Source organism: Hoplias malabaricus, chromosome 17, assembly GCF_029633855.1.
Source record: "Hoplias malabaricus isolate fHopMal1 chromosome 17, fHopMal1.hap1, whole genome shotgun sequence".
Lineage (NCBI taxonomy): Eukaryota > Metazoa > Chordata > Actinopteri > Characiformes > Erythrinidae > Hoplias > Hoplias malabaricus.
The window spans coordinates 27,398,827-27,411,139 of record NC_089816.1 but is presented as its reverse complement, the minus strand read 5'-3'; the positions used below and the strand labels follow the sequence as shown (position 1 = coordinate 27,411,139).

The 12,313-nt window shown below is 39.4% G+C and overlaps 1 protein-coding gene across 6 annotated transcripts in view; it reads right to left on the bottom strand.

Moving 5' to 3' along the window:
* The window catches only part of gria3b (glutamate receptor, ionotropic, AMPA 3b), a 203,992-nt gene that overhangs the window by 59,612 nt on the left and 132,067 nt on the right, over window positions 1-12,313 (bottom strand). For all 6 annotated transcript variants that reach the window (XR_010795961.1, XM_066649518.1, XM_066649519.1 and 3 more), the window contains exons 5-7: window positions 5,737-5,790; window positions 2,593-2,754; window positions 257-424 (exon numbers count right to left, since the gene is read on the bottom strand). Coding sequence is in view for 5 of the 6 variants with exons in the window: in XM_066649518.1 (XP_066505615.1) it covers window positions 257-424; window positions 2,593-2,754; window positions 5,737-5,790 (384 nt within the window). In the remaining variant the exon portion in view is untranslated. The remainder of the gene's footprint in view (window positions 1-256; window positions 425-2,592; window positions 2,755-5,736; window positions 5,791-12,313) is intronic.

Sequence of the window (12,313 nt, the reverse complement as noted above, 5' to 3'; positions counted from 1 at the left end):
AAGACCTGTTCAAAACTAGCTTTCTTTTCAGGACGTAACTTGTATTAGAATTTATATCAAAATGTTACATGAACTGGAATTATATAAATTAAGTTAGAAAATTGGAGAATGCGTATATGCCACTCAACTTATATAGATGATATAATTTCATGCAACATTTTGACATAAAAATGTTAAGTTAATTCAAAGTGTCACTTATTTCAGTGTGGTGCAATGACTCTTGGTGCTCTTGCAGAAGGGAGGCATTGATTCTTACCATTTTCAGTGCTCTCTCGATGTCGATACCTTGGCTCCAGGGGACAGCGGGGTTGGCCAGACAGTCGCCGGCGCTGCCTCGCCTTGAAACATCCACCCGCTGCCTCCTTAGATACCGGAACGCTTCCGCTATCACCAGGATGGCATCGTAGGAAAGAGCAGAGGTGTACTGTAGAAAAAAGAATAGAGGTAGAATTACATTTATGATCATTGGAAAATGTTTTCATCCATAAAAATCTTTTCATTTTGAATCACATCAAAGATAGAAGCTGATGCAGGTCTTTTTCCAAGGACCCTTCCTGTCTGAGCTGGGAATTGAACTCAAACAGTGATTGTACAAAGTGTACCCAAATGTGTAGAGCCCTGGATCCTCTGCATGTTTTCTCTGCTCTCAGTGCTACTTAACAAGCCCTTTTGAAGTCAACCAGTGTTAATTATTAGCATTATGTAGCATTAGCATGCAGGAGAGACAACAACAGAAAAGTAGCGCTTTTGGGGCTATTTTGAAGTTGAAGGCTTTATCATGTTGCTATGCTATTTAAACCGACAATACATGTAGATAGATTTTAATACATGCTTAATTACATTTTAATAAAATAAACAACTTTCTAAATACTATGTGTATAAGCTTAAAAACCTATAAATGATGCTGTTTCTTTAAACAAAAACAATCATTTTGCATCACATCTGAAGGATAATGTCAATACTAACTAACATGACTGGCAATGGAAAGTTTAAAATCCTCACTAGTTTTCTTATTTTTGTCTTGGAGGTAATTGCAACTTATAAAAGGCCAAGTGCATGAAAACTTGTTTAATCCAGCATCTGTATTTCTCAGGTACATAGATAAAATGAAATGCCCCTTTTCTGTGTATTTTGCCTAAATTTGTGCATACAGTATAATTGCAATATATCAGCACATATAATCACAACTGGGTTTTGACATTCAAAAACAAGGAAGACGCACCAGCAGCACTCCACACCGGTTTTACCAGAGTGTATTGTTTGGTCCTTGTAGAACAGGGCTTTAAATTGGACTCTAATTATAGTGAAATGTAAAATGTTTAGCATGGTGAGGAGCGGGCTTTTCAGGGCTATTGTTGTTCAGGGGCAACACCTGTAATTACGCTATAGTTCGGAACATGCTGGCATCCGCTAATTTGCAGTGAGCAATGCTTTTTTTGTTTTCTTTCATTTCCTCAAAGCTTACTTAAGGAGTCTGGCATCTTAAATTTGACGGCCAATTTAGGGAAAGTAGTGCTGGGGCGAGCTGCATTATTTAGTTGGAAGATTCCTGCAGTTCACAGGCAAGGGATTCTTTTAGTTAGGGCTAGAAAGCATGAATCTTGCAAAGCACTCTTGTAGGCTTTTATGGTAAATGTTTGACACTTTACAGTTGGTGAATTCATAAACACTAAACCCGTACAATAGCATGCAATGAAATGGGACCCTATATATGGCTAAGGTGACCATACTTAGTGCCAAATGTCAGTCCAGAACTAATCAGAACAGTCAAGCATTCTGATCCAGAACCAATCATCCAACATTAGCAAGTGAGCTTATTAAGGTTGCCACAGCTGAATGCCTTCAAACCCTTACAGCAATTTTCATAAAATATGATTTGTTCTTCTTCTTCTTCTTCTTCTTCTTATTATTATTATTATTATTATTATTTTGTTTTCACATGAGCCTAAGATCACTATCGCCAACGTCAAGTGTAAGCCAGAGGTTAAGCATTGTTGGGAAACTGTGGGGCTGTGGAACTATGCATCCTAGCATGGCTTTTGCAACTCAGTGTATTTAGCTTGTGTCAACTGGCTGATTGCTATCAAATTCTCACAGCAGTGTTTGAACATGCAGTCTAAAACCTTTTTCAGAAAATTAGAGACTGGTGTAGCAGCAAAATTGGGACTAATTACCTATTGATATCCTTATTTTCAGAAGACTTTGGATGACCAGATGTCCAGTTCTTTACCCTCCAGCCCCTCCACATGGCTGAAAATAAGTGCCACTTAAAATCTATCCCTTTCCTGATTATGGTTTAATTAGATGTAAATTGAGGCTGAGGTTTAGGTGCAGCCTCGGACTGGACCATCAATATATTGACTGCTGAGAATGGAGGAGGAGGAGGAGGAGGAATGAAATGAATGAAGGAGAAAAGGAGGAGGAAGAGAAGAAAATAAAGGCAGGCAGAAGAAGGTAGAGGTGACAAGAGTAGGAGAGAACAGACGAGGCGAGAGAAAAAAGAAAAGAGAAAGAACAGAGACTGTTGAAGGAGAGAAGATGGCGCGTCTTGTTTTTCTTTTTTTTTTCCATTTCTGCCTATGAAAGGTTCACCTTCAGAGGCGTGTTCCGGGCCTCTGGGAATTCCCTTTCATCCAGACGGTCCCAGCGCTGGAGGAACTGCTGCACAATGGGGTTTTCGGGATTGATTATTTGAAAGCCACTTATGTTTGCGCCGCCGAAATACACCTTGTCCAGACTCACATTGGAGAAGCCCTGAGAGAGAGAGAGAGAGAGAGAGAGAGAGAGAGAACAGGGTGAACCACATTCATAAAATGGGAGCACTTGTCATAATGCAGCAGACATTTGCTTTAGAGATTTAAAGAAGAGCTCTTACAACATGATTTGCCATTTTGTTAAAAGACTGTAGGCAGGTACACATTTACATAGACACAGTGGCAAGACCCAGTGGATAATGATCGGCAACCACATTTCTACTAGCAACTGAACGTGTTGTAAAATATGATAGAAACACGAATATGTGATTAGTTTATTCTCTTGAAGCTTTATTACCAAATATTTCCAAAATGTTCACTGACCAACTTGATTGGTAGAAAGCATTGTTTTTGTGTAATGTATAATTTTGATCAAAATGCAAACATTCTACTGTTCTCGGGTCATGATTTGGTAACTGTTGCAAAAGTTGGAATATTCTGGTTACATTGCTGTGAAGTCTTCCACAATAAACAGGTGAATATAAAAGATATAAAAGGTGCATAAAAAAAGTCTCACATTTGGCAAGCAAAAATGGATGTTGGTTCTCCACTTTGTGCCCAACATTGTTAGAAAATGTCCAAAACCACATTTTTTCAACATAAGATTGCATAGAATGTAAACCTTTCACCATCTGTGATAAATAATATTGTGAAAAGTCTGAAGAAATCAGTCTGAGGAGTCTGAAGAAAGGCCTGAAACCACTCTTGAACAGGAGTGACCTTTGAGCCCTCAGATGGCATTGCAAGAGGAACTATCCTGCTACTGTGATAAACATTGCAATATAGGCTTGAAACTCCTGAACCCTGTTGTTCCTTAATATGGTCTGTAGCTGCATTATAAAATACAGCCTGAATATACACAAAGAGAAAGCTATCTCAGACTGTAGAAAAACATGTGGAACTGTCTGCTTTCTTCAGATGAGTCCATGTTTCAGCTTATTGTAGTGAAAAATGGAGGCTAAACTTTGCAAACTAAAGACAAAAGGGACCATCCAGAGTGTTATCAGCTGAAGGTGCAAAAGCCAATATCTTGGGGTGACTGGCATTATGTGTGAATGTACCACTGATGTGAATGTTTATCGGATTCTAGGGAGACATATGCTGCCATTACGGTGACTCATTTTCCCAGAATGTCTGTGGTTACATTAGCAAGATAGTCAGGCCAATATCTGCCTGTCAAGATCTGCCTGCTATGGAATCACACAACAGCAAACAAAGACCGTAAACCAGCTGAAATCTTGTATGAAGAATTCACAATCACTGACACTATTTTTATTGAATTTAACCAAATATAACAACAGTTAAGGTTTTATCGCTGTGGTGTTATCCTCAAGAGTACACATTCTGATTAAAAAATTGTGTTGTTTTCAGATGCCACATTTTATCTCCAGGATTTATGTCAATTTTCATTACAGAAGAGTGTCAATTACAAGAACATATTTCTTTATTAAGATTATTCTGGCTACTGATAAACTGGAATTAGTATGTAAAGATGTATAACGTGGCCCGAACAAACTGTTTATGGCTTTGCAGGGTGCTTCTTTGCAGCAGATAGGCATTTTATATTAGCAGGTTATATCTCTAGTTGTAACAGGAGTTTTGACTGAAATTATAATTTTATTTACCCTCTATTAGACAGCGCTACAAATTAAGCTAAGGTGGAAGCTATACGCTTCTTTTGCAGCAGCCACCATATCTCATTTTACTGTTGTATTGCTTTACACCTTTTGAGGAGAACACTACGTTCAAGCTAATGTTTGCTATGCCAACTAAGAGATGATTGCTTTGTCTAATATGGTGCTGATGAATGAAGGACAGTTAGCAATACCCCACTAAGAGAGAGTGAAGTATGTTATATTATATATATATATATGTTATACTTCCTTGGACTCGGATGGCTGGGGCATCACTGGGGACACTCTTAACTTGTTGGGGACACTTATAACTTGTTTAAAAATCTGTTTATTAAATGGTTATAAATTAGGTTGTAAACAACTTATAATGTTTAGTCTAATAGTGAATATGTCAGATAGCGAACTGAAAATGGTAAAGAATACGCTGAGACTTTAGAATTTAAAATGAGTATTTTTAAATGCTAAGGTGCACCACACTATCATAAGTGTCTAAAAAGACATTCCAAAAGGTGGTTAATTGATTAAAAAGTAAATTAAATTGTTAAATTTATTAACAAATATTTGCCAACACAGACAGGCCTTATGTCGACTGAAGGAGAAGACAAAAGCTAGGTAAGTATACAGTGATCGGAGGTTTAACAGTGTAGATATGTTTGGGGTTCACTATTTGGCAAACATCGGTCACTGTTGCACTTTCTATTTATGTGTTATAAATTATTATTAATGACTTATAATGCATTTTCAACCAAATAACCATTAACAAACTGTACACCATGTATAAGTGTAGTCTTATTCTAAAATGGTACCCTCTTTTGCAGTCTTATGATAGTAAGGCATATCTTGCTTTTCTAACTGTAAATATTTAGATGTTCATCAGTGGCAACATCACTGTTATTTAACATACAGGTATTGCATGTATCGATTGGCTATTTGTCTAGTTCACTGCCTGACCTAGAACTAACATGCCTTAATGCATTTGACAGCTGCTCTACTTTTGACTACTTTTGATCAAATGCCATGTTGTTGACAGTGGGCTAATAATGAAGGCTGGGGGGGTTCTTGTCATTGGCCAGACCGGCTGTGAACATAACACTTTTGTAGGGGATCGTAGCACAAGGGTGTGACTGACACCACGTCTTTATTCAAACTGGAGGAAAGTGACAGCTACATGGGGCTATGCTGAGGGTGGCGTGTAGCGCATTGCCGACACTTTATTCCAGACTTAAAGAGTTTACGCCTACTCACAGTGGTGCTTTTTTCCCTATTATTTCTAAACATCTACCCCTGACTGGAGCACAGCATGTTCTTTTCCGTTCCCGGTGGGTTTAAAAAAAAAATCATAGACTCACCAGATTGGCAAGGATGTAGTGGTAGCCTCGGCTGTTCTTGCCCAGGGTTACAACCTGTGGGTGGAGAATCAATAATAGTTAGGTGTCCATGTTAAAAAAAAGAAAGCGCCACCAGGCAGAGCTTATGCACTGAGGTAGGTTTCTTTTCCTATAGAAGACTGTCTTAAACACACTGCCAGCTTCCTCTGAGGTGACAAAGAAGCTCAATGCTGATGGATGTGTCTTCTCGCTGGGAGGGCTGCCTGAGGTGTTACCATGCTGCAAATAACAAGCCTTGCTTTAACTGGAGTACATGCTTTTCTGTGTCTCAAATGCAGACAGGTAGGATTATATAATGTCTGTATGGGCTTCACCGACTAAAACTGGAGACACATGGGACTTTGCAAAACAATTTAAACACAAATGTGTTTGTTTTCTTTGTCATTTCATATATGAATATATATATATATATAAACTTTCTTCACAACAATAACAAGCTTGCTTTGTTTGTCTCCAATACAGCCAGGTAGGATTATATAATGTTTACACATGGCTCAACAAACAGAAACCAGGGACACATGTGGCTTTCCAAATATCTATGAACACAAATGAGCTTGTGTTCATTGTTATTGTGCAATAACAATCTTTTCTTTGACTGGAATTCATGCTTTTCTGTCTCAAATAGAGCCAGGTGTGATTATGTAAAATAAGAAAACACAGCCAATCCACCTGCCAACATGTGTTTTTTGAGTCTGGATTACCCAGAAGAAACCCACACAGATACAGGTAGAACATGGGGATACTTATGACTTTAGTATACATTTTGCAATAACTTCTTTAACAACAACAACAAGCCTCATTTTAACTACAGTGCATGCTTTTTGAATAGACTCATTTGTGATTATACAACCACCGTATTGTCAAGAGTATTCACTCATCCATCCAAATCACTGAATTCAGGTGTTGCAATCATTTCTGTGGCCACAGGTGATAAAACAAAGCACCTAGTCATAAAGACTGCTTGTACAAACATTTGTGAAAAAATGGTCAAAAAAAGTTCAGTGGTGAAATGTCCTACTAAATATTCCACATTCGAGTGTCAGTAGTATTCTAACAAAGTGGAAGTGATTGGAAGTGGAACCACAGCAACTCAGCCACAAAGTGGTAGGCCACGTAAAATGACAGTGGGTTTCTGAGGCGCATATTGCGCAGAGGTCAGCAATTTTCTACAGATTCAATCGCTATAGTCGTTTAAAATTTATGTGGATTTACATTAAGATTAGTACAAGAACAGTGCATAGACAGCTTCATGGAATTGATTTCCATGGCCAAGCAGCTGCAAGCGATACATCACCAAGCTTACAGTTCGGTTTACAGTTCACTTTATATTATGGTTATTGTTAGTGGACGTTTTGGATATCTGTATAGCTCGTACACTTTTACTAGAGATTGTTATATTTAGTACACATTGTACAACCTGGTAATTATCATGTAATATTATAGTTACCATAGGGACAAAGTGCAAAATCAATCAATGTAAACCTACCCTGTAACCCACACTTTCAGCTTCTTGTCTTTTATCATTATGTACACTATTCATATGTAATTTCACATTTACTTTACTAATTGATTGCTAATTACATAAGGGATCACACTTATTATCTGATTCGTGAAGGAGACCTTTTTCCACACCAAACACCTCCATGTCGGCCTTCAGGTTAGTGGAATAAACCCTGGATGAAGCTGTGGTCAGCTCCGTCGCTGACCAGGCTGAGAAAAAGCCACATGTATTTTCCATGTGATAAAAATGTCACACGAGGCAGCAGAGCTTTTCCTCATCTCACTGCTGAAGTAGGTCACTCTATTCTGACAGTGACAACATCGCAAATTCCCTTCATGGCCAGGAAGGGGACACTGAGTGTCTGGATGAGGACAAGTGGTGAGAGAAAGAGATGAGAGAGAGAGAGAGATGAGAGAAAGAGAGAGTTGACACAAAGAGCAAGAGACAGTGATAGATTTAAGAGAGCTGAGAGAGATGATAGAGAGAGAAGACTGAAAGACAGACAAAGAGAGAGAGATATGAGGGTGTACCATGGAGAGAGAGAGAGCCATGACACTCTAGTGTCGTGCAGAATAGCAATAACTTGCAAAAAGCTTGCAGTTATTATTGTTGTTTTGCTGTTATTAAAATGTAATAACACATTAAATATGCTAGTTACACTGCGAGTTACTTTTACACTTGTTTTACATTCTGTAGCAACAGGTTTGAAACTACACTTCTGAATTTATGGCAGGACTATGGTTCAAAACAACACCAAGCAAAAATAAGAGGAAAGAAATATGTTACTAAACAAGCTTTCATCAGAACTACACCAGTTCAGTTAATATATTTACATATCCAGCCACATTCATTCATTCAATCATTCATTTGTTCGTTCATTTGTTCATTAGTATGTTTGTGCGTTCGTTCATTCATTCATTCATGTTCTACTTGGAACCATTGAGGATGTTGCAGTAACGCACCCTGGAGTGGGCACCAACATGAATGGATGAATGAATGAACGAACGAACGAACGAACGAATGAACAACTAAATGAATGGGTGTTTAATTGATGAATAAACAAATGAATGGGTATATAAGTGAGGAAAGGATGAATGAATGGATGAAGGGTGCATACCTGATGGATGAAGAAATAAAGAAAAGCATGAATGAATGAATGGATGAATGAATGAATGACTGTTGGAAATGCAGCTCAACTCTTTATTTTTGGACTAAATCTACTAATCATTAAACATTGAACTGAACTTGTAATGACCAACGCAGTATAAAAGTATTTTGCCAACGACTGAATGTCCCATAAATGGACAACGAAATGGACAACCTTCTATCAACGGTAGCTACAAACTAATCCAGATGTGGGTGGAGCAGGGGTTGCTCAGTTCTTTCAGCTGGAGCTCTAATCTTGACTGGACTGCACATGCTGCTTCTCTGATAAAGACCTGAGGCCATGGCGCCTGTCTGAGAGACAGCTGTATTTCCTGTCCAGTTACAGTGTCCTTGACTTTTGGCTCAGGCGGAGGCGGGTAAGGCCAGCAAAGGTATCAGCCCACTCCCACACACACACACACACACACACACACACACACACACACACACAGAGCACCACAAACAGCATTCTGCTGCGGGCAGCTCACACACCTGAGCGAGAGAGGGCTGCAGAACACTGCCTCACAAGCTGCCAGCAGCAGGAGAGCTCTACAACCTTAGTTCAGTCACAGCGAGGGCTTAATGACACTGCTCTATCCAGAGGCCCAGACCAGCACTCTCCACTCACACACTGAAGGTGGGTTGCACCAAAGCCAGCGGTGCCCACACTCGCTAATTAATTCGCAGCTCCAACTATAGGGCTGCAAGCCAGATCAGGCTAAGCCCTGGCCTGAGCATTGTGGATGCTGCTTTAGCCTGTCCACTAACCTTGAAGGTGCTTTTGTTGTCCTGAGCAATGATAAATATGAACTGAGGGACAGTTTTAGGGAACTTATTATATATCATTTTCTCTCTGAACTGCAAAAAGCAATCTGTTGTTGTTCTGAAGGCCATTAGATACTTGTAAGTTCTGGTGAATATGCCACTCCTGCCTGGTTTTACTATTAAAAGAACAAGATTTGTACAGAGTTTAAGAAATATAGCTCTCCATTCATGGATGTACATGCACATTTCTGACACCTAAACAGTGTGAAACATCAGCCTACAATTTGCCTTCTTTATATATATATGAAAACAATGAATCAATCAATACATCATCCCCTAGAAACAACTCTGCTGTCAACAACATTCTACTTAATCATAGCACATGAAAAAAATCTGACTAATGCGTGATCTGAATGTCTTAACAAACCAAAACTAGTGCTGGAATGCACCTTGGAGAACCTGCTGAATGTTTACATTTCATGTGTTACATCATAAACAAATTAAGATGACGCTGATAAAAGGCAAACATATTGGAGCAGAGAGACTCTAATTCAGTAACAAAGCAAATTAGTGTGAACCTTAATCACACCTAATAGAATTGGCATTTGTAAAATTTGTATTAGCTCCCCAGTGTGAAAAATCAACCTTAAACCTTCCCCCAGGGGCAGCCGTGACCTGGCAGATAGGGAACTGGTCTTGTAATCGAAAGGTTGCCGGTTCGATCCCCAGATCCGGTGCCCTTGAGCAAGGTACCTAACCCACAACTGCTCCCCGGGTGCCGTGGCTAGGGCTGCCCATGTATGCACACTGCCCCCTAGTGTTCATTAGTGTGCATGTGAATGTGTGTTTCACTGCATGGATTGGACTAAACGCGAAGAACAATTTCCTCTGTGTGCAATTAAAGTGGCCAATAAAGTGATTTTAACCTAGACCCTAAACCTAACCCTAAAATACTATAACCATAAACCAAAGCCTAAATTACAAATGTTTAAAAATAGCAGCCTTAAACACTGTTTCTGTAGCTCTCCTTTGGGAACACAACAGAAAATTGTATTTAGAGTGTATTTAGTGAAACAGCGACCCCGGTGGATGGGAGCTCAGTTAGTAAACTTAAAATAACTATTAATTCTAATAAATCCAAATGCACCAATATTAAGAATATCTGGATTTTTCGTTTTAATAATATTTTTTGAAGGTCTTGCTGAGAACATAGCGTAACAGTAGAGAACCCTTCTATGTTTACATGTCTCCAAACAAATCATCTGGAGGTGCAATTTAATGTCGTTCAGGCTTTATTTTAGAACCCAGGATGATACGGGATTAGAGCAGCACGGCACTTTGTAATATTTCATAACAAGCGATTAGCGATTGGGGAATCCCCCTAATAAATAGAGATGATGGTTTGAGGTGGGATTACTCGTCTTAGAGTGCCATTCAGAGGCATTAGGGGACTGGATTAGAGGAATGGTTACAGTTAAAGTGGAGTAAATACCACAGGCTTCCTACACAGCCTGTAATCTTCCCTCATTTCCCCTGTTTTCACTGCCAGACATTGATCCCACCTACAGCTCTGTTCCCACCTTTCTGTGTTCCCTGGAGGCATTGAAAGGCCCCCCCCCCTTTCTTGTCCTTGAGAGAAGTTTTGGTTGCCAGTGATGGCCGAGGACGGGCTCAAATGACCTCTCACTCCCTCCCCTGAACCTCTGTCCATTCACAGCGTCCAGACTCAGACAGAATAATGCAGGGGCCCCGTGGCAACAAAGTCAAAGCAATACATTGGCTCAGAGTGTTCGATAAAAAAAGCCAAGGCTCAGGACTGCTGGGTCACTTCGGCTCGGGGCTGACCTTTAACTAAAACGCCGCTCAGCACAAACGCCAGCGTCCAAACGAGATATTCTGAGATGTCCGCAAAAGGCCAGGGAAGAGACGAGTGTGTAAACAGTCATACTCCCATCATAAAATTATGCATGGGGAGGGGAAAAAAAAGAACGGTCATCAGTATGCGCGGTCGTACCGCTGAGCCTCGTATCATTGCCCTTTTCTACCGTGGGCCTGGACGTTTGTAATTTGGCTTCGAAAAATCGACCTTATTACTCTGCATGGGTGGGAAAGTTCCATACAGACAGCCACATAAACTGCACCCTTAAAAAGGGTCCTTAATAGGTTATTGATGAGAGCTTTTGAGGTTTTAACTGCAGTATAAAGAGCCCCTTAGATTCCTGAAGGTTTGTTAAGTGTTCTTTCCAGTTTAAAAGGTATGACTTTATGTGGTTAAACATTTGTGGACAGCTGCTTATCTTCTGAAATGAAGGATATTAATAGGAAATCGTTTCCCCTATAGGTTTCTGTGAGAATTTCATGACATTCAGCAAAGAGGACTAATGCTGGCTGGTCAGTTTGGAGCACAGACAGCACTCCACGTCATCCCAAAGATATAAGGGGGTGATCCACTACTACCCCGGCAAACCCCTCCAGTCAATTCTTAGCATTGAGCATTGTAAGCTCAGGCTCATATGTGGTCCATGCTGCCAATGACATACAAGCTGTAGTTGCACAATAGAAAGGGTCCTTTAATCAGCCTGGTCTTAAGGATATGTTGTACATAATTTAATTAAAAGACCATTTGCACAAAATATAAAAGGTTTTTATAAAATGTATACTAAATGTTTTCCTGGATGTTCAAGAATACTCTAATAACCCTAACCTTAAATCTAACCCCAGTCTTAAAGCTAACCTTAACCATAATTAATCATAATGCTAAACCGTACCTTAACCTTAAGCGTAAAATTGACCTAACTCCAAACTCTAAAGCATTAGAAACAGCAGTGATTTGTGCTTGTTCATTGCTATTGATAACACATATCCCTAAATTTAATGCTAATCCCAAACCCGAACAATAAAATAAAACATAAACCTAACTATAACCTCCAAAAGTTACAAACAGCAGTATATTTTTCTTTGGTAATAATTTGCAGTGTTTTTCTGTAGCACTTCCTCAGGTACATAACAAAGGGTCTCAGTGTATTCAGTGAAAAAGTGCCATCAGTGGAAAGAAGCTCAGTTACTGACCATGAAATCATTACAAATAATTATAACAAATTCTTTCATTTGTTCATTCATCCATTC